Below are 23794 nucleotides of genomic sequence, written 5' to 3' on the forward strand. Positions count from 1 at the left end.
TTTTTAATGAAATTTTAGTAGACTACAAAGTTGGTTACTCCTTTTCTTGCAGCTAACAAACACCAGTGGAAGGGTTCTACCAATCAAAATAAGACTAGCAAATTGATGGTTTGTAGGACATGATTTGTAAAGTAAATGTTCTCACAGCCTGATTGGGTTCCCAGTATCCTTGACCATCACTCCTCTAGTGTTCTGAAGACAGCATCAACATCATTCCCTTGAGTTCCCTCAGGGAGACCAAGGAAGCACATGGGTTCTTTTGCCAAGTCAGAAGGAACAGAATCAGGAGAGAGGAGGGAAATAGGTGTATATTGAGTACTTCTTTATGAAAATCATTGATAAATGTTTTATGTACAAATATTATGTCATTTACCCTTCACAGTAACTCTATAGATGATTGTACATATTTTATACAAGTGCAAGATGAGATGTAGAAAAGTTAAACAGCTTGCCTAGAGATATCATGTAGCTAGGCAGTAATAATTAGAACCCAGGGCAGTTTGACTCCAGGCCCCATGCTCTTTCAATCTGGTTTCCTAAGAAAATGAGAAAAAAGAAGAGGAAGAAATGAAAGGGAGAATGAGGTTTAAAAGTAAAAAAGAGAAGTATGAATGAGGGAATACTGGCGTAACACATACAACTGCTTCAGATTCTTTTCATGTCTTAGAACCACATCTAGGCATCTCTTCCTCCCCCAAGTAACTTTATTTTCCAGGTTCTAATAGTCTGGCATGCTATACAGGTCCACAGATCCAACATTCATTACAGGATAGACCCCTGTCAGCCTTTATGATATGTTGTTCAAATTTTCTCTTGATGGATGTATGGCAAGAGAATATTTTCCCAGAAAAAGAAATCCATATAAACTGGTTGATTTCAGCCTTACACCTTGCTCAGTGATTTTTATTACTTTCCACTGGAATCTGGTCTCCTATAAAGAGGAATGCCTTTCTCCCTTTCCCTGCCATCTAGCACATTTTATTTTTCCTCTAATTTCTGAAGCAGTGACACTGTGTACTGTATTTTGAGTGCTAATGTTGATTGAAGTTGTCCCTGAAAGGCTGTGCACTTGACATGTCAAGAAGTGAGTGACTGACAGCAGATATAAGTACTTTTAGTGTCAAGGCTTTGTCAAGTCGTTGTGAAACCTAGTTTACTGAATACCAATAATACCCTCTAGATTTTCAAGGGACAGATTTCTAGCTCCCCATGCATTTATTCTTCTTCTAAAGGAAAATGTAGTCTATTTTGATAAAGTTGGAAGAATAATATTTTCTTTTTGAATGTCCAACAAAACTTATAAATTTAGCAAGTATCATAAAATCAGTATTTGTTTTACTTTTTCTCTGCCTGATAATCTGAATATGGTGGATTGCCTTCCCCTGTGTGTTTTCTGATTATTCATTTTCTGTGGGACTAATTTTCAGTGGTGAGTTATCTTTAATGGGAGAGCTTTAAAATATGCAACTTATAAGTTGAGAACTTTAACCCTATTTCCAGAGCTCAGAGGGTGATTACTTCCAGCTAAATAAGATGATGTTGTCCTACTACTCAAAGAAAAAATTGTTTTTATTATTGATGTTATTTTTATAAGCATTTAAGGGAATATTTTTGTCCTGTTTCTTCCTTCTGTGTTATTCCTATTTTCATATTTTCTTTTTTTACTATCTTACTGTTCAGAGTACATGTGTTTTATTGTAATGCCACTTAGTCTGAATTCTGGAAGAAATCATTTGCTATAGATACGTATTCCGTTCTCTTAAAATAGAAAAATATATCACAGAATTGATTATAATGCGTTAGCAAATTTTTCAGGAGTACATTCCACTCAGTGAGAACAATTAAAATATGTTAACTTCTGCTCAGCATTAGTTGGTATAGATTTTATCTTCTTCTAGACCTTTAGTATTTGGAAATCGGGTTTTTCCCTTGGCATTTCTATTTTTATTATTGCCCTTGGTCTTTTTTGATCAACTAAAATCCTTGCATATTTAGCTCCAACCCTCTTTTCATCTTTCTCAAGGTATGTAAATTACTCGGTTACTTCTCATAATGGTAGTTTTTCTTTTTCTTATATTCCTGACTCACCTAAAAATTTCTATAATGATGGGTACTTTAAAATTCTTACAGTAAATTTTTTTTTTTTCCCTGTGGTACGCGGGCCTCTCACTGTTGTGGCCTCTCCCGTTGCGGAGCACAGGCTCCAGACATGCGGGCCCAGCGGCCATGGCCCACGGGCCCAGCCGCTCCGCGGCACGTGGGATCCTCCCGGACCGAGTCACGAACCCGTGTCTCCTGCATCGGCAGGCGGACTCTCAACCACTGCGCCACCAGGGAAGCCCCCCAGTAAATTTTTAATAATAGTGGTGTGTTCATTGTATCTGATACCTAATTATGAATAGTCAACCTTGAAATTGGTAAGTTCACACTCGTGTGCATTACAGGGTCAGTGGGTGTGAATAAAGACATATGCATCTCCTTTTACAGCTATTTCTATATAAAGATTTTTAAAGCTTTTGATGATTAACTTTCCCACACAGAAGGTAGCACTTATAACCCACGTACTTAGGGTCTTGGAAACATCTTCTCTTCAGTACCTTATTCGACTAATTACTCTTAACTCAGTCTGTTAAATTAAAAAAATCTAAACTCTAACTCAGATGTTTGTATTTTCTCATTTTATTTCTTTTACTTGCCCGTTCAGTATTGTCTACATGATTCCACACATACTTGCATCAGTCAGACTGGCTTGTGAGGATCATCCTCTTGATATACTTTGTTGTTTCCTACCCTAAAATCATTTAAAATATTTGGGGGGAAACTTTTTATTTTGAAATTATTTTAACCTTCCAGAAAACTGGTGAGAGTAATACTAAGAATTCCCAAAGATGCTTCACCCAGATTTCCCAATTGTTAACAGTTAACCACATTTGATTAAATATATATGTACAGATTTTTTTCCTGAAGCATTTGAGAATTATTTGCAAATATCATGACCCTTTACTCCTAATTACTCCAGGTGTGTATTTCCTAAGAACAAGGACATTCTCTTACATCATCACTGTATATGGATCAAAATTAGAAAATTAGCATTGATACATCATTATTATCTAATCAACAGTCCTTATTCAGATTTTGCCAGTTGTCCAATAATACTCTTTATAGACCAAAAGAAAAAAATTTTCTAGTCCAGCATCCAGGCTTGGATTATACGTTGCATTTAGTTGTCATGTCTGTTTAGTCTCTGTTAATCTAGAACAGTGTCTCAGTGTTTGTCTTCCTCGATAGTTTTGAAGAATGCACTGCCCCAACACTCTGATCGTATATTTTTACCTTGGCTTGAATGCTTTTTTCACTTTTCTTCACATCAGTTGAATCTGTTACTCAGGGCCTGGCACTTTGGTAAAGCCTTCCTGACGGTCAGGGGAAGCAGCCTTTAGTCCACCCATTGCCCTCATTAGTTAAGTTTTTTAAAAATGTCTCTCCTTGGTCATAAATGTCATGACGTAAAAAATTTTTCTTTTCATGTACAGAAGTGTAGAAAATAAGTGAAAATCTTTGTTCCTTTTTCCTGTCCCTCTCCTTTCTGCCCACACCACCACTGAGAACTTCGTCAGTGGACTTCCAGGTCATATTATGTGCACACATATCCATTTCTTTCATTCATCGTACCTTATCTTCAGAACACTGTGAGCTCATTAAAGGAAGGAACCTGTAGCTTATACATTCGGTGTCCCCACAGCGCCTGACACAGAAACGGGAGGTGTTCAATAAATGCGTGTTGGTTAACAGGCTTCGGAAGGAAGAAATTACGGCTGATACGATTATGTGTTTAAATGTGGAAAGTTCCTTATAAAAACCATCATTGTCCTGTTTTCTCTTTCTCAATTTAGGTCGTTAAAGGCCTTACTTATTTGTGGAGTTTAAAGATTTTACATAGAGGTATGTACTGGCTTACAAGCTCTGACTTAATTTGGGGTAAGGTGGGGAGCTCTCCCTATACCTTGATTTTTAAAGTGAATAAATGATCTAATATTTAAGCCAGGCGATATATTTGGTAGTCAGTAAGATGGCTGCTTTATAAATGTTACTTAAAAAATTTTTTCTTCCTTAACTACTCTGATTTAGATTATAAACTTGGTATTGTATTTTTGTGAATAATGTTTACCAAACATGTGTAAAACGGTGTTTTTCATAGTATTTGGAAATGACAGGATCTTATTTTTCTTAACTCTAGTTAATTGCAAAACCTTCACTTTCTATATAATTGTATCCCTTCCTTTTATTAACATTTCAAATATCCTCATGCATTGTTGCTTAAGAGATTGCTTTACATACCTTGAAAGTGAAACTTTAAATAAGGGATTGGTAAGTGCATCAGCAATTAGTCTCCTAGTCTATTAACAGAACACATGAGAAGAATAATCAGATAACTGTTGAATGTTGCAAAAGGAACCTCCCTTTGCATTTTTTAATATTCCCCAAATGTCTGAATTCATTTGGAAGTTGGCCTAATGTTACTAACTACTGTTTAATTTTACACCTCTGCTCAGCCTAGCTTTATGCACATTTGGAGAATGCAACAACATACACAGATGTGATGAAAGGAAAGTTTTGTGGGGTTTTTTTAAGGTATAAAGTATGAGAGAGAGAAAACAACTGATGTCTTCAATTGTAGTATCACATCTGTCACTAAGGGTTATTTTTTGTTGTGGTGGTTTTAATATCCTAGTGATTCCAAATTTGTGCTTAAATCTTCCTTCCTCTTTTGAAAAGGGTATGTAGATTTTGACAAGCAAAACTTTCAATTCAGTTCTTGAAGGTTTTTATGCTGATTAAATGGAATCATAAACCAAGTTTTTCTTTAAAGCCAGTCCACTCTATTTCTAGAGTATATAGTTGGTACACATGTAGATGTAGGGAGAGTGAACTGAGTGTGTATTATTCTTCCTGGGAATAAATAAGCATGTGAATACATCTGGTGGGTGAGAAAAAATGGAGCATTTTCTCCTCCAGGATTAAGAGAGAATGGTTGTTAACATAATATGACTTATATTGCTTCCCTGTACTCCCACCTCCCCAGACTCACCAACCCATAAGGTGGTTATAGCCATTTTAATAGGAATTATCACAGTGGTCAATTCTTGTCATTTTATTGATTTTTATGGACATCTGCTATCCATTTGACAAAGGAAATCAAGGAAGTCATCAATGCTCAGTAGCAAAGCCTTCATTAAAAGGACCTTGCCATGGAAATTCAAATGTTATTTTTTTTAATTTATTTATTTTTGGCTGCGTTGGGTCTTTGTTGCTGTGTATGGGCTTTCTCTAGTTGCGGTGCGTGGGCTTCTCACTGTGGTGGCATCTCTTGTTGCGGAGTATGGGCTCTACGCGCGTGAGCTCCAGTAGTTGTGGCACCTGGGCTCAGTAGTTGTGGCTCGTGGGCTCTAGAGCACAGACTCAGTAGTTGCAACACACGGGCTTAGTTGCTCCACAGCATGTGGGATCTTCCTGGACCAGGGCTCGAACCCATGTCCCCTGCATTGGCAGGCGGATTCTTAACCACTGGACCACCAGGAAAGTCCTGCAAATATTATTATTAAAGAGATCCTTAGGCTCATCCTGTACTCTGGGCACACAGCATAATTCTGGTTTATAAGAAATTCTCACTAGCCATAACTTTCTGTGAGGACTCTTAGTAGCACTAAGAACTATAATAGATAGGAAAATACTATTCAGTTATTCTGCAGTCATCTTTGTTTTTCTTCTTTAAAATCATTGGTTTTAGTTTTACTCTTCATCTGGAGGAATAATTGAATTTTTCATTCAAAATGGCACCTTGATGGACATGTTTCAAATGGATTTATGTCTGGATCTAAAAATAAAGTCTAAAGTGTTCGTCAGAGTCCTGTACAACCACCCTATAATCACTGTGGGCAAGTGTGGTTGACCAGAGCCTCTTAGAGGTAGGTAGGTCCTTCTCCCCAGCTGTGGTTGCAGTTTGGGCTAAGAAGGGTTCTTTGATCAGTGACGTATGAGGGCCTTAGTGGTTTGACTGATTTTGGATATAGAGGTTTCAAAAAGGAATCCTAAGCCTGTACTTCTCTTTTTAGTCTGTGCTGGCCAGTCCAGTTCCCACAGAGAGTAACCACTATAAAATGCCACTGGTTATGGAATGAAAATATCTGCGAGAGGCTGAGTGGGGATAGTGGTAGTGGGCCAGCTAACCCTCTCAAGGGATTTCAGTTTTTTAAATTTATTTATTTAGTTAAAGTATTGATTTACAATGTTGTATTAGTTTCAGGTATACAGTGTTGTGTTAGGTACAGCAAAGTGATTCATTTATACATATATATAGATTATTTTCCCTTATAGGTTATTACAAAATATTGAGTATAGTTCCCTATGCTATACAGCAGGTCCTTGTTGGTTATCTGTTTTGTATATAATAGTGCGTATATGTTCAGTTTTAAATAAATACCAGTAAGTGAATGTGCATCTGCATCTGTCTAGATGGAAAGACTAATGAATTACAGTGCAGATGAACAGTTATTCCCCAGTAATTATGGGTACTCAGCTATAGAAATAGTATGCTCTGGTAGTATACCTCATTAAACATATATGTTTAGCTTTTGAGTTTCCTTGTTATTTGTGGAAACTTGTACCTTCCAGATTTAAAAGTACGTGTTTTTATTGAAGAGTAGAAGAAGCCAGGTGTCCCTGAAGAATTTTGTAAAGCTTTGTCATGAGAAATTTACTCTAGATTGAGTAGTTGTTAACTTAATATTTTAGATGTTTTATCTATATTTAATAACTTGGATTTCATAAAATAAGATTAAAGATGCCTTTTTATTTACCAAAAAGCTATTTAATTTTGTCCTTGATTTAAAAATTGTAGCTTTTTAGATCAGTTCAATTAAAGATCAGAGCTTTTAAGTTCAGCTAAGGCAATTAAATAGGTAATATACTTGTTTATAGACTTTTGATATGTAAGCTTATTGCTGTACCTTCTTAAAAGCACATATCCTCATTTTTGCTTTCTTGAATGATGATGGGAGTTCTAGCTGAATATGTGTCATGTTGTCAAATCAAAGACAGTGGTCCTTCTGCAGGAGGGGGAGCCCGGTACAGGCGCTGTGAGAAGACAGAGTGAAAAGATGGTGAAAGAGAAGCATTAATGAGTGATCTAAGCCTCCTTCTCCTTTGTCTCGGTCTAAGTACCTGTGTTCTCCTCTGTCGTTTTCTTCCCTACCAAATGCTGCCCCTAAAGACCAGGGTCTTGTACTTATGAACACAAATTTTAAAATATTAAGAAATGGATATATATTCAGTTATCTAATGAGAAAAGAGGATAAACTGTTTCTCACATTTAAATGGCTTCCTTGAAGTACAGTGGTCCTGGATTTGTAGCTGTAAATATATATGTGTGTGTGTGTGTATATATGTACATATATGTGTGTATATATAGGTATATATATGTGTATATATGTATACATGTGTATATATAGGTGTTTGTGTGTGTGTGTGTATATATATATATATATATATAGTGGAATTTATAAAATATAGTTAATGACTTCCAGACGAGCTGTTGAAAATCGAGTCTTTCCTATAGTGCAAACCCCATGAGGACTGTAGAGCAGAGTGAAGTCTGAGCAACAAGCAGCAACAGACCACCCATCCATCCCATGAAGCTTGTTAGTCTGGTACAGGTTAGTTTATTTGTGTATTATGGAAACTGTAAATTTTTTTAGGAATTGAAGTGTATCAGTTGCCATTCATAGTGGATCATCAAGTGATATATTCAACCAGGTTTTACTTTTGTTTATTTTGTTCTTTTTAAGATCTGGTTGAGATGATATATGTGAAAGTGCTTTATAAGCTATCAAATATTAGTAATGCAGGTATGTTTTAATTATATAATAACTATTATTAGAATTAACCACTTTATCCTGTTAATAAGAATACCTCACTCCCAAATCAAGCCAGGGAGAGAGTTTATTATGCTTTGTATTACTAGGTGAAAAATTATGAAAATCTTTTCTTCAGGATAAACATGTGGTATCACATGAGGAAATAATTATTAAAACTGTTTGAGGGCTTCCTTGGTGGCGCAGTGGTTGAGAGTCCGCCTGCCGATGCAGGGGACACACGTTCGTGCCCTGGTCCGGGAAGATCCCACATGCCGCGGAGCGGCTGGGCCCATGAGCCATGGCCGCTGAGCCTGCGCGTCCGGAGCCTGTGCTCTGCAATGGGGGAGGCCGTGACAGTGAGAGGCCCGTGTACCACAAAAAAAAAAAAAAAAAGAAAGAAAAAAGAAAAAAAAAACCTGTTTGAAACTTCCACCAAGATTAACTACTGTGGAAAAATTGTCTTTATTAAAAAGCATTCGTGTGAGCCCTGTGAGCATAGCATGTACTGACTGAGTAAAAACAAAGAAAATGAACAGTGAGAAAGTCTGTTAGGCCAGATCTGACATTACAGCAAACATTGCAGCTTAACTTCAAAACATACATCGCCACTAATGAGGTGAGAGCCCTGCATATTAATAAACCTACAGCTCCAGTCACAGCCATCATTACCCACATCAAACATAAATACAAGATTAACACCTATGCCATTTCTTTGGAAGATGTGAGAATGCCCTGGCATTAACTGCTCTCTCTTTCCCTGAGGATAATAAATAGAAATGGAAGGGTAATGAGAATAGAACTTAGATTAAGAAAATAAAATTGGCAGTCAGGCTGGGGCAGTCTTACACAGATGGAGAAGTTTATAGAAAGAAAAAAACCTAGATAGTTGGTGTCCCAGGATATTTTTGTATATATGAACCTGGTTGATTTCATCAATTTTCTCTAACAGGAGAGCTTTTTTATATTTTATATTATATATATATGTATTAAAAAATGTTTTTGTATTATTCTGAAGGCAAATGCTGCCCAATTTGTGATTGGAGAAAGTAAGTCTTGTGGTTTCAATAGACATGTTAGAAATTTCATTTTCTACCCCTGGCTCTACTTTTTATAAATCTGTCCTCATACATATTTTCCAGTTGGTGCCAAAGCCAGTGTTTTTAATTTGTTCATGGAGCAACTATTTATTTTTATCCCTACTGTGTTCCAGGCAGTTGTCTATGTAGTTGGAATACATCGATTTGTATAAAACAAAAGATTCTGACACTCATGGAACTTATACTCTAGCTGGGGTGGGGCAGGGTTGGGAAACTAATGTCGCTAAGTAATGAATATAATAAAAAACAATACAGAGTGTGTTAGAGGGTAGTTATTAATAGGGAGAAAAGAAAAAGTAGATCAATCTTAGGGGAGGGAAAGGGCAGGTTGCAGAGTTCATCAGGTAGGCCTCATAGAGAAGATGAGATTGACGCAAAGGCTTGAAGGAAGAGAGTTGCTAGACAGGAAGGTATGTGGGGGAACAGAGCAGAAGATGCTGGTGGGATGTGCGTGGTGTGTTCATGGAACAGCAGGGAGGCCAGTGTGTCACGCTGAGGATGGGGGTGAGGGTATTATCAGCTGTTAGGCAGTGTTACAGTAACCAGGTGAGTTATAGAAGCTCAGGTCAGGGAGACAGTCGTGAAGATGGGGAGAAGTGGTCAGATTCTGAATATATTTTAAATGTAGAGTTAGAATTTCCTGATGGATTGCTTGTGGATTTTTAGAGGAAGAGAGGAGTCAAGTTTGCTTCAACTTTCAGCGGTAGTTTGGTGTGATAAAAAATGTTTCCTGCTACATTTTTTTTTCTGCTAAAACAGAGACCTTCACTAAAATTAAAGAAAAAACTGATCATGTCAAGTGCTGACAAAGAATACAGAGCAACTGAACTCTCATACATTGCTAGTGGGAATATGAAATGGTCCAGCCACTTTGGAAAGCAGTTTGGTACTGTCCTACAAAATGATTTGGCAATCGCACTCCACATGGCTTTATTCATAGTAGCCCCAAGCTGGAAACAACTCCATTGTCTTTCAACTGGTGAATGAGTAAACAAACTGTGGTACATCCAAACATAGAATACTACTCAGCAATAATAGGGAACAAACTACTGATTCATGCAGTGACATAGATGCACCGTAAGTTCCTTATGCTAAGTGAAAGAAGCCAGACTCAAAGGGCTACTTATTGTGTCACTCCACATATATGACGTTCTGGAAAAGGCAAAGCAATAAGGATGGAAAATACATCCGTGGTTGCCCAAGGGTAGAGGAAGGGTTGACTATAAAGCTGTGAGGGAATTTTGGGAGATGTTGCGAATTCTATATCTTGAATTTGGTGGTGGTTATCAGACTGTACACATTTGTTAGAACACTTAGACTTATACACCTAGATAGGGTGAATTTTACTGTAAATTATACCTCAGTAAATCAGACTTTTAAAAAAAAGAAGAAGGAAGAGAAAGAAGGCATTCTTTTAATTCTTAGCAGTGCAGTGGAAGCTCTACTTTATTATTATTATTTTATTTTTCTTTTTTTGGTTGTGTTGGGTCTTCATTGTGACATGCGGGATCTTTGCAGTGCACAGACTCTTCGTTGCAGCACACCAGCTTCTCTCTAGTTGTGGCATGCAGGTTTTCTTTCTCTAGTTGTGGCATGCGGCCTCCAGAACACGTGGGCTCTGTAGTTTGCAGGATGCAGGCTCTCTAGTTGAGGCACGCGGGCTCAGTAGTTGTGGCGTGCAGGCTTAGTTGCCCTGTGGCATGTGGGATCTTAGTTCCCCAACCAGGGATCGAACCCATGTCCCCTCCATTGGAAGGTGAATTCTTTACCACTGGACCACTAGGGAAGTCCCATGGAAGCTCTGCTTTAGAAAGACGTTTCCCCTGCCCAAACAGACAGACCATTCTTTCAAGGGGTCTGGTTGATTCTGTCATTATCATCATATCTCGTGGCTCCTGAGAAATCCTACCTAGGTTTGGTCTAGCAACTCACTAGCTTGAAAAAAAAAAAAAGAATCCTTCATGAGTTAAAGGATATCTGCAATGTCAGAAAGACAGAGAGAGAGAGGGAGAAAGAAAGAGAGGGAGGGATGGGAGGAGGAAGGGAGAGAAAGAGAGAAACTTAAAAGTTGCTGTTATCCTTGGCTAGCAATTTGGAGCATCTGGAAATTGCACAGATTTTTCTTTTCTTAGTTAACCTGTTTTTTCCTCAGATATTATTTAAGAACTGTAGATGTGCCACACTGACTTGGTCTAACTTGGACAATTTTTAAAAAGCTCCATTTCTAAGAAGCTCCATTTCTAAAAGCTCCATTTCTAAGAAGGAATAAAGAAGGAATAAAGTTCCTAAGAAGGAATAAAGAAGGAATAAAGTAAATTCCCAATCCAGTCCCTCTGACTGCCTCATTGTGTGACCCTGGAAAGGCAGGTGACTCTTGCTCTCCGGGCCTCAGTTTCCTCATATATAAAATGAAGGGATGGCTAGATGATCACTCAACTTCCTTCAAGCAGCAGGATTCTGGATTCTTTGATTCGTGACTGAAGGAAGTATGACATATTACCAAGGTACAAAGTAAGTCAGGTATATAGGAGAAGAAAGAAAACGAATGAGAATCCCTGTGAGTAGATTTTGCTATGAAAATCGTAGTAATAGTAATAATAATGAATATTTATTAGGCACTTACTCTGTACCAGACCCTGTTCTAAGTGCTTAACATGTATAAACTATTTTGTGTTCCTTCAAAATGGGCAACTCTGGGAAATATGAAATATTTTAGAACTAAAGAGGCTAAAATGCAAGCAAATATTAATAATTGAGAATCAAAGCAATGTGGCTTAGCTAAGAATAATGTTGCTTTCTAAACCAAACTGATATAATCAATACAAAAGACATCTTTAAGGGGAAAGGGTTTTTAAACTATAAAGTATACTGAAAATAAAATATTATCATTAACAAAGAGTTATAAAAAGGACATGCAGAGGGGGCTTCCCTGGTGGCGCAGTGGTTGAGAGTCCGCCTGCCGATGCAGGGGACACGGGTTCGTGCCCCGGTCCGGGAAGATCCCTCTCCGCAGCTGGGCCCGTGAGCCATGCCCGCTGAGCCTGCGCGTCTGGAGCCTGTGCTCCGCAGCGGGAGAGGCCACAGAAGTGAGAGGCCCGTGTACCACAAAAAAAAAAAAAAAACGGCATGCAAAGTTACAACTTAGATGGAAAGCAAAGGTATTCTTTTTTAAAAAAATCTTTTTATTTTGAAATGATTGTAGATCCACAGGAAGTTGCCCCCAAAATGTACAGGAAGTTCACCTGCAAGGGCATCCTTTTTTTTCTTTTAACATCTTTATTGGAGTATAATTGCTTTACAATGGTGTGTTAGTTTCTGCTTTATAACAAAGTGAATCAGTTATACATATACATGTATCCCCATATCTCTTCCCTCTTGCGTCTCCCTCCCACCCACCCTCCCTATCCCACCCCTCTAGGTAGTCACAAAGCACCGAGTTGATCTCCCTGTGCTATGCGACTGCTTCCCACTAGCTATCTGTTTTATGTTTGGTAGTGTATATATGTCTGTTTGGCTCCTGTTTTTAAATTGTTTAAATATTGTCCTTTAAATGTAAATATTAATCACATGCCAGTGATGTAGTAGATTGTAACTTATGAACACTTGTGTGTTTGGAGGGAAAAAAAAGACTTAGCCCATTAACTGAGGTAAACAAACTAATTTAATGACTCTGGGTTGTTGGTTTTTCTGCAGCTCTGACTCACCACACAAATGAACATCTCTAAAAATTAAGCCTCCTTCCCCACGTTGGTCATTCATTGTCTTTCCCTCGGGTAATCACTAGGGATTTCTGTATTTGTGGTAATGATTTTCAAGACAAGAAACCCCATATAGCGTTACTTAAAAGTGTTCTTTTAGGGCTTCCCTTGTGGCGCAGTGGTTGAGAGTCCACCTGCTGATGCAGGGAACACGGGTTCGTGCCCCGGTACGGGAAGATCCCACATGCCGCGGAGCGGCTGGGCCCGTGAGCCATGGCCGCTGAGCCTGCGTGTCCGGAGCCTGTGCTCCGCAACGGGAGAGGCCACAACAGTGAGAGGCCCACATACCAAAAAAAAAAAAATGTGTTCTTTTAAAGAATGCATGTCTAGAGTATATGAAAAACTATCAAAATTCAACAGCAAAAAAACCCAAACAATCCCAATAAAAAATGAGCAAAAGACATGAAGAGACATTCCACTGAAGAGGATATACAAATGGCAAATATTTAAGCACAGGAAAGGATTTCAGCATCATTAGCCGTTAAGGCAATGCAAATTAAAAGCACAGTGAGATATTACTACATACCTACCAGAATGGCTAAAATTTTTAAAATAGTGATAACACCAAATGCCGGCAAGGATGCAGAGAAATTAGATCAGTAATACATTGCTGATAGGAATGTAAAATGATACAGACCCCCCAGAAAACAATTTGGTCTTTCTTAAAAATCTAAACATGCAACTACCACATGACCCAGCAATTGCACTCCTGGGCATTTATCCCAGAGAAATGAAGACTTACGTTTACACAAAAAGCAGTACACAAATGTTTATAGTAGCTTTGTTCATAATAGGCAAAAACTGGAATCAACCCCAGCGTCCTTTAATGAGTGAATGGTTAAACAAGCTGTGCTACATTCATGCCATATACTACTACTCAGCAATAAAAATGAATGAACTATTGATATATATAACCTGGATGAATCTCCAGAGAATTATGCCAAGTAAAAAAAGGCAGTCACAAAAGGTTACATACTGTGTGATTCCATTTTTATAAGGTTCTTGAAATGACAGAATTACAGAAATGGAGAGTAAATTAGTGGTTTCCAGAGGCTAATGAGAGGATGCAGGGGTAGGAGGGAAGTGGTGTGGCTATAAAAGGATGTGGTGATGATGGACACATTCTCTGTCTTGACTGTATCCGTGTCAGTGCCCTGTTTGTGATATTGTACAACAGTTTTTCAAGATGTCACTGTTGGGAGGAAATGGGTAGAGGATATACAGGATGTCTGTTATTTTTTACAACTGCATGTGAGTCTACAATTATCTCAAAATAAAAAGCTTAATAATAAAGAATATGTGATTGTTCTATGATTGTCTGCACTTGGGTGATCTACTTCAACAGAGAGGGTTGTCCTGGACTTAGTTTTTCTTTTATCCATGTGTCTGTGGTAGGATTTTTCATAGGAGAGTCATCCCTTTTAGGACATCTCTAAAAGGGTGAGGCACCCAGGGGAATTACCGTGCAAGCCACCTCCCCCTCCCTTTCTAAAAATGAGTATCAGTGGAAGCCTTAGGGAAGAGAAGAGAAGAAGTCATGTGCCATAGAGGGAAGGAATACAAATAGTCTGAGAGGGTATTTAGTCCTCCTGTTAACCTCCCCTAAGATCCTTCTGCCTTGCTGGGGATTGGGATTTAAAGTAGATTATGTGATCATTGTGGGTTTGACTCACAGTTCTTTATGGCACCTGAATATATGCCCCTCACCTTTATGATGAGCCCCTGTCTACCCACCCAGCACAATGCACTCGGTGGTCTGATGAATGTTTGATTCACCAAGCTCTGAGCACAGCTTTGTCTCTTATGCAAGCTATGAAGTTTTAGGGTCTTATCAGAGGGAGAGGGAGAACAGCTGTATGCTGGGTCATTTCTGTTGGTAGAGGTTGGAGGCCCCAGTTAATTTATGACACTGTGTGACAGTCCATATTTGTTAGATGAATAAATTGAATCACAGTTTTCTGGGAATAATGTTTTTCTCCTGGAATTTTTTGTAGTGTGGCTTAATTGGATGACCTTTGTTCCGCTGTAGTATTAAAGTAAGATATTTATCCTCAGAGAGAATATCCTGCCAAGAATGTTTAGCAGTTAGAAGACTTCTCCATGTCTGTCCCTTTCTCCAAAGGCATGGTTTAAGGTGGTCAGCACCATGGAAATTAAATCCATTCTTTTGCTGTTGGAGGATTAAGTTCCTTCTGGATTGGGTGCAATTATTATTGTTATTAATATTATCATTCATTGAGTGCCTTTCTGTGTTTCAGATGAGGAAACTAAAGCTTAAAAAGGATAAATAACTTAGTCATAAGGAAGGTGATAACTGGTGGGTAGCCTAATGGAATAGATCTATATTTAGGGTCAGATCCAGATTTAAGTTCTGCTTCTGCTTCTTCTTAATACAACTCAGCTGTGTGACCTTGGATCAGTTCCTTAACCTCTTTGAGATTGTAGCACTTTGTCTGGCACATAGTAGATATTGTTACAGTTCAAATAACTGCTTCTCAAGACAAGCAGCAAGAGGTTAAGTGAAAGAATAGTTAGAACCTTCTCCAAACTTCCCTCCTATATCTACTTTATGTGAGAAGTGGAAAAATCTAAACTAAAATGTCTGAAGATCAGCCCAGCTATTCAAGGTCAAAACTGGGATAGTAATCGAGCCCATAAATTGAGATGAGATTTATCTCATAAACATAATACAGTTTGTTAAGGCTTAAGAGTTAAGATTGTAGTTTATAGTTGTGTGACCTTGAGCAAGTAATTTCATTAACTTCAGCCTCAATTTACTCATCTATAAAAAGGGGTTAATAATAGTACCTATCTCAAGGGTTATGGTGAGAATTAAATGAGATATAATATGTATGAGGATAATGCATTTAGCCCAGTGTTTGGCGTATAGCAAGTGCCAAAGAAGTGTTATCTCTAATTTTTGTTATTTCTTTAGAACAATTTACCAGAGTTGGTCTTCTGGACATGCTACTCCAAGTCAACTCTATGATCAAAATGTATCTTATAATTTATTTATGCATTGAGTGTTGTATTCCATTGCTTTCTTTCCTTTTTCACTGAAAGACTTGTAATTGGTGGTATCTTAGACTTGTGGGAATTAAGTTGTTCAGAGCTGGGGCAGAGTATAGGTCCCTTCCGACCTCCAGGAACCTGTTCCTCCACACCCGGTATTTCCCATACATCAAACAGAGGATGTTGCTGGGTAGGAATCTAAAATCCACCACATTAGAAGGAAACCTCTTTTACTTAGTAAAAGGAAGGCAGAATTGAGAAACCTGGGCCTCTTTTGCCCCTGGTATTAACCTTGTAAATGCTGCATGTCTCCTGCAGTTGTCATACATGAAGAGGGAAAACCATGTTTGTTGCTTCCATTCAGAACTGAATCATGAGACTCCAGATAATAACTGCCATTTAGGATGGCTAATTTTGCTGCTTAATTTTATTTAAGGCTTTTGCAATATTTGGATGACCTACCCTTTGTTGTGTGATGGAATGATTAGAATAACGTTTATATTGCACTGTGGTTTTCTCAAGTGTGTTCCTGTTGTGCACAGATGTATTTGTAGTGTAGAAATGTCAGCATAGTCTATGTTTTTTGTGGGGTTTTTTTTTACGGTACGCGGGCCTCTCACCGCCGTGGCCTCTCCCATTGCGGAGCACAGGCTCCGGACGCGCAGGCTCAGCGGCTATGGCTCACGGGCGCAGCCGCTCCGCGGCATGTGGGATCTTCCCGGACCGGGGCACAAACCCGTGTCCCCTGCATCGGCAGGCGGACTGTCAACCACTGCGCCACCAGGGAAGCCCAGCATAGTCTATGTTTAATTGTACCTGCTGTTTTCATTCAGTAGAAAGCAGTCCCCAAGAAATAACTAGATAAATATATTAGTTGTTGTCTTTTCATAAGACTAACAATGTAAAAAGATGGTTGCAGCACCCTGGCATAGTGCTAGGAGAGCTTACTAGGCATGAATACCTGCTAATGTGTCTCTGGCTCCTGGTAAACTGAGACTGGCTTCCTGGCATTCAAGCAAAATAGTGTAATCACTTTATAGAGGGGAAAAAGTTGAAGAGAAGTTTATTTCTGCTTCCATTATCATCCCACAGGAGAGCCGCATACCGTATTTTAAAACTGAACTCGTGTTTCCTTAAGGATTGCACCGTGCCTATTTCTAAAAGCATTCAGTGAGGCTTACACATGAGAGCACAGAGCAAATTAAATATTTTAAATATGCTACCAAGGGGGAAGGGGGTGGGGTGGGATGGGAGGAAGTAGGAGATTGGGATTGACACATATACATTACTGATACTATGTATAAAATAGACAACTGATGGGAACATACTGTATAGCACGGGAGCTCTACTTAATGCACTGTGGTGACTTAAGTGCGAGGGAAATCCAAAAGGGAGGGGATATATGTATATGTATGGCTGATTCATTTTGCTGTGCAGTAGAAGCTAACATAGCATTGTAAAGCAACTATACTCCAGTAAAAATTTTTACAAAAAGACAAAATGGAGACCAGAAGGGAGCAGAAGTGGGAGATATCACCAGCACCTGATATGAATAGATCACAGCAAAAAGGGAATCCTCAGTTCGCAAGAATTTCCTTTTCTGAAAAGAGAAAGCATAGAATGGCTCGTAGAAAGTCACGATTTTCTTTGTGACGAAACTTAAAGGAAATTGATGTGTAGAGCCCTGTATAAAACACGTTGGATAACTCCAGCTGTAGTTCTGTGAAAGAGGTTTTATTTATGTGTTTTGAGCAGCCCCCTCGGATCGCCTCCCACTCTGACCCCTGATTGTATTGGGGGTGGGTGCTGGGTAGTGGGCGGAGAAGCCTTTTGAGAAGAGCTGCAGAAAGCCCATGCTCTGTGGGCCTTTATTAGCAAGCTTCAGCTTGATGCTGTTCATGTGGGTTGTTTAATGGCTAATTGATACAGCATGTGTAAAGATACAGTTTCCTGCTTGGGGCTGTTATCGGTGGCAACATGGGTTTGTCTCAACATGATACCAATTTCCACAGTCAATTTGGTCAATTCAGTGAAGGAAAAAAAAAAGTCAGTCCAGCCTGAAAATCAGTCAAAGGAGTTACTAGAGGTTATTGAGGCAACTACGGTTGGTTGATCAAAATTTTCATGTTTGAACCATTTGTTTTCACATTTTGTATACATAGCCTTGGTCATTTTGAGAAATAATCTTAAATACACAGAAGTAACATTTCAAATTTAGTATCTTTTAAAAACTATCTATAATCACAATCAGGCTTTCTAGAACATATCATTTTTGAGAGGGAATAACCATTTTACCATTGATACGTAGTATACGATCAGAGTGTAAACAACTGATGTCTCATATTTTGTTATAAATAGAGTAAGAAGGTGACCACAGAGATCATAAAGGACCTGAAAAACTGTGGAGAAGTTATCAATAAAAAGAAGTTAAAGAATTGTGTTTTGGGCTGATTTTTAAAGCCACTTTACTGTTATATAACTTAAGTATCATAAAGCTCACCCGTTTTAAGTGTGCGATTCAGGGATTTTTTTTTTTTTTTTTTTTTTGTGGTACGCGGGCCTCTCACTGTTGTGGCCTCTCCCGTTGCGGAGCACAGGCTCCGGAAGCGCAGGCTCAGCGGCCATGGCTCACGGGCCCAGCCGCTCTGCGGCATGTGGGATCCTCCCAGACCGGGGCACGAACCCGTGTCCCCTGCATCGGCAGGCGGACTCTCAACCACTGCGCCACCAGGGAAGCCCCGATTCAGGGATTTTTAATAAATTATAGAATTGTGTAACCATAACCATAATCCATCTGAGAACATTTTCCATCACCCCAAAAAAGAATCCACATGCCCACTTGCCATCAGTTCCTGCTCCTAGCCCCAGCTTCTGCGAACCACTAATCTATTTTCTGAATTTATAGATTCGCGTTTTTTAGACATTTTATATAAACAGATTAATACAACATGAAGTCTTTTCTATCTCACTTCTTTCATTTAGCATAATCTTTTTGTGGTTTATCCATTTAGTAGCATGGGTATGTCAGCAGTCCATTCCTTTGTTCTAATATCTTTTTAAAATTGAGGTACAATTGACATACAACATTATATCAGTTACAGGTGTGTAACATAATGATTTGATGTTTGTATATATTATGAAGTGATCACCACAATCAACCTAGTTAACATATGTTATCATACATAGTTAGAGAATTTTTTCTTGTTTTGAGAACTTTGATGATTTATTCTCTTAGCAACTTTAAAATATGTAATACAGTATTATTAAATGTAGTTGCCATATTGTACATTACATCCCTGTGATATACTTATTTTAAAAACGGAAGTTTGTACCTTAAGACTCCTTTCACCCATTTTGCCCACACCCCCCTCTCCCTCCTCTGACAAACACCAATCTGTTCTCTGTCTCTATGAGCTTGTTTTGTTGTTGTTGTTGTTTTTAGATTCCGCTTATAAGTGAGATCACATGGTATTTGTCTCTATCTGATTATTTTACTTAGTATAATGCCCTCAAGATCCATCTATGTTGTCTCAAATGGCAAGATTTCATTGTTTTTTATGGCCAAAAAATACCCCATTGTATATATATCTGTGTGTGTATGTATATATATTATATATATATTATATATATACATACCACATTTTCTTTGTTGATGGACATTTAGGTTGTTTCTCTATTCAGCTATTGTAAATAATGCTGAGTGAACATGGGGGTGTATATATCTTTTGGAGTTAGTGTTTTTGTTTTCTTTGGATAAATACCCAGAAGTAGAGTTGCTGGATCTTATGGTAGTTCTATTTTTAATCTTTTAAGGAATCTTTTTTCCATAGTGGGTCTGCCAATTAACATTTCCATCAGCTGTGCACAGGGTTCCCTTTTCTCCACATCCTTCCTAACAATTGTTATTTCTTGTCTTTTTGATAATAGCCATTCGAATAGATGTGAGGTGATATCTCATTGTGGTTTTGATTTGCATTTCCCTGATGATTAATTATTGATGTGGAGCACCTTTTCATGTACCTGTTGGCCGTCAGTATGTCTTGTTTAGAAAAATGTCTATTCAGATCCTCTGTTCATTATTTAAATCAGATTGGCTTTTTTTGCTATTAAGTTTTTTGAGTTCTTTGTATATTTTAGATATTAACCCTTTATCAGATACATGATTTGCAAATATTTTCTCTCATTTAGTTGGTTGCCTTTCCATTTTGTTGACGTTTTCCTTTGCTCTGTAAAGCTTTTTAGTTTGAGGTAGTCCCATTTGTTTATTTTTGATTTTGTTACCTTTGCCTTTGATGTCAAATCCAAAAAAATCTTTATCAAGATTGATGTCAAGGAGCTTACCCTCTCTGTTTTCTTTGAGGAGTTTTATGGCTTCAGATCTTACACTCAAGTCTTTAATCCATTTTGAGTGAATTCTTATGTATTGTAAGATAGTGATCCAGTTTCATTTTTTAAAATGCGGCTGTCCATTTTTTCCAATACCATTTATTTAAGAGACTGTCCTTTTTTTAGTATATTGTATATTCTTGGCTTCTTTGTCATCAATTAATTGACTATATAAGATGGGTTTATTTCTGGGCTCTCTGTTCATTGATCTATGTGTCTTTTTATGCCCATATCATACTGTTTTGATTACTATAACTTTGTGTTATTGTTTGATCAATCTGGGATCAATCAGGGAGCATGATGCCTCTAGCTTTGTTTTACTTTTTCTCAAGATTGCTTTGGCTATTCAGGGTCTTTGTGGTTCTGTACAAATTTTAGAATTGTTTGTTCCATTTCTGTGAAAAATGCCATTGGAATTTTGATAAGAATTGCATCAAATCCATAGACTGCTTTGAGTAATATGGACATTTTAATAATATTGATTCTTCCAGTCTATGAGTGTAGAATATCTTTCCATTTTTGGTGTCTTCTTCAGTTTCTTTCATCTGGATCTTACAATTTTTAGTGTACAGGTCTTTCACCTCCTTGCTTAAATTTATTGCCTAGATATTTTATTCATTTTGATACAGTTGTAAATGGGATTGTTTTTTTCATTTCTCTTCCTGATAGTTCATTATTGGTGTAAGCAAAACTACAGATTTCTGTGTATTGATTTTGTATCCTGCAAGTTTATTGGATTTATTTATTAGTTCTAACAGTTTTTTTTTTTTTTTTCCTGCTCTCACTGTTGTGAGAGGCCTCTCCCTGTTGTGGCCTCTCCCGTTGCGGAGCACAGGCTCCGGATGAGCAGGCTTAGCGGCCATAGCTCACGGGCCCAGCCGCTCCGTGGCATGTGGGATCTTCCCGGACCGGGGCACGAACCCGTGTCCCCTGCATCGGCAGGCAGACTCTCAACCACTGCGCCACCAGGGAAACCCTATAACAGTTTTTTGGTGGGGGTATTTAGGGTTTTTTATATATACTATCATGACATCTGCAAATAATGACAATTTTACTTTTTCCTTTCCAATTTGGATGCCTTTTATTTCTTTTTCTTACTTAATTGTTCTGGCTAGGACTGCCTATACTATGTTGAATAACAGTGACAAAAGTGTGTATCCTTATCTTGTTCTTTACCTTAGAAGAAAAACTTTTAACTTTTCATCATTGACTGTGATGTTAGCTGTGGGCTTGTCTTGTATGGCCTTTATTATGTGGAGGTATGTTCCCTCTGTACCCACTTTGTTGAGAGTCTTTATCATAAAAGGATGTTGAATTTTGTCAAATCCTTTTACTGCATCTCTTGAGATGATTCTAAATTTTCATCCTTTATTTTGTTAATCTTGTGTATCATGTTGATTGATTTGTATATGTTGAACCATCCTTGCATCCCTGTAATAAATCCCACTTGATCATAGTATAGGATTCTTGGTTTTTTTTTAACATCTGTATTGGAGTATAATTGCTTTACAATGGTGTGTTAGTTTCTGCTTTATAACAAAGTGAATCAGTTATACATATACATATGTTCCCATATCTCTTCCCTCTTGCGTCTCCCTCCCTCCCACCCTCCCTATCCCACCCCTGTATGTCGTCACAAACCACCTAGCTGATCTCCCTGTGCTATGCGGCTGCTTCCCAGTAGCTAGCTCTTTTGTGTTTGGTAGTATATACATGTCTATGCCACTCTCTCACTTTGTCACAGCTTACCCTTCCCCCTCCCCATAACCTCAAGTCCATGTGCCAGTAGGTCTGTGTCTTTATTCCCATCTTACCCCTAGGTTCTTCATGACTTTTTTTTTTTTTTTTACCGTATGCTATATGTGTTACCATACGGTATTTGTTTTGCCTTTCTGACTTACTTCACTCTGTATGACAGACTCTAGGTCCATCCACCTCACAACAAATAACTCAATTTTGTTTCTTTTTATGGCTAAGTAATATTCCACTGTATGTATGTGACACATTTTCTTTATATATTCATCTGCTGATGGACACTTACGTTGCTTCCATGTCCTGGCTATTGTAAATAGAGCTGCAATGAACATTTTGGTACATGACTCTATTTGAATTATGGTTTTCTTAGGGTATATGCCCTGTAGTGGGATTGCTGGGTCGTATGGTAGTTCTATTTGTAGTTTTTTAAGGAACCTCCATACTGTTCTCCATAGTGGCTGTATCAATTTACATTCCCACTAACAGTGCAAGAGTGTTCCCTTTTCTCCACACCCTCTCCAGCATTTATTATTTCTAGATTTTTGGATGATGGCCATTCTGACCGGTGTGAGATGATATCTCATTGTAGTTTTGATTTGCATTTCTCTAATGATTAATAATGTTGAGCATTCTTTCATGTGTTTATGGGCAATCTGTATGTCTTCTTTGGAGAAATGTCTGTTTCGGTCTTCTGCCCATTTTTGGATTGGGTTGTTTGTTTTTTTGTTACTGAGCTGCATGAGCTGCTTGTAAATTTTGGAGATTAATCCTTTGTCAGTTGCTTCATTTGCAAATATTTTCTCCCATTCTGAGGGTTGTCTTTTGGTCTTGTTTATGGTTTCCTTTGCTGTGCAAAAGCTTTTAAGTTTCATTAGGTGCCATTTCTTTATTTTTGTTTCCATTTCTCTAGGAGGTGGGTCAAAAAGGATCTTGCTGTGATTTATGTCATAGAATGTTCTGCCTATGTTTTCCTCTACGAGTTTATAGTGTCTGGCCTTATATTTAGGTGTTTAATCCATGTTGAGTTTCATTTTGTGTATGGTGTTAGGGAGTGTTCTAATTTCATTCTTTTACATGTAGCTGTGCAGTTTTTTCCCAGTACCACATACTGAGGACGCTGACTTTTTCTCCATTGTATCTTCTTGCCTCCTTTCTCAAAAATGAGGTTGCCATATGTGCATGGGTTTATCTCTGGGCTTTCTATCCTGTTCCATTGATCTATATTTCTGCTTTTGTGCCAGTACCATACTGTCTTGATTACTGTAGCTTTATAGTATAGTCTGAAGTCCAGCTGTATAGTCTAGACTATAGTATAGTCTGCCTCCAACTCCGTTTTTCTTTCTCAAGATTGCTTTGGCTATTCGGGGTGTTTTGTGTTTCCATACAAATTCTGAATTTTTTGTTCTAGTTCTGTGAAAAATGCCATTGGTAGTTTGATAGGGATTGCACTGAATCTGTAGATGGCTTTGGGTACTAGAGTCATTTTCACAATGTTGATTCTTCCAATCCAAGAACATGGTATATCTCTCCATCTCTTTGTATCATCTTTAATTTCTTTCATCAGTGTCTTATAATTTTCTGCATACAGGTGTTTTGTCTCCTTAGGTAGGTTTATTCCTAGATATTTTATTCTTTTTGTTGATATGGTAAATGGGAGTGTTTTCTTAATTTCTCTTTCAGATTTTTCATCATTAGTGTATGGGAAAGCAAGAGATTTCTCTGCATTAATTTTGTATCCTGCTACTTTACCAAACTCATTGATTAGCTTTAGTAGTTTTTTGGTAGCATCTTTAGGATTCTCTATGTATAGTATCATGTCATCTGCAAACAGTGACAGCTTTACTTCTTCTTTTGCAATTTGGATTCCTTTTAT

General features: G+C 38.0%; 1 protein-coding gene across 7 annotated transcripts in view; it reads left to right on the top strand.

Annotated features, from left to right (window-relative positions):
- Window positions 1-23794, top strand: part of MAP2K5 (mitogen-activated protein kinase kinase 5) — a 266765-nt gene that overhangs the window by 107332 nt on the left and 135639 nt on the right. For 3 of the 7 annotated variants that reach the window (XM_033851878.2, XM_033851879.2, XM_033851877.2), the window contains exon 13: window positions 3894-3942. The exons of the other annotated variants lie outside the window; for them this stretch is intronic. In XM_033851878.2, coding sequence (XP_033707769.1) covers window positions 3894-3942 — 49 coding nt within the window. The remainder of the gene's footprint in view (window positions 1-3893; window positions 3943-23794) is intronic. 7 annotated transcript variants of the gene reach the window in all.

This window comes from Tursiops truncatus, chromosome 2 (assembly GCF_011762595.2).
Source record: "Tursiops truncatus isolate mTurTru1 chromosome 2, mTurTru1.mat.Y, whole genome shotgun sequence".
Classification (NCBI taxonomy): Eukaryota; Metazoa; Chordata; class Mammalia; order Artiodactyla; family Delphinidae; genus Tursiops; species Tursiops truncatus.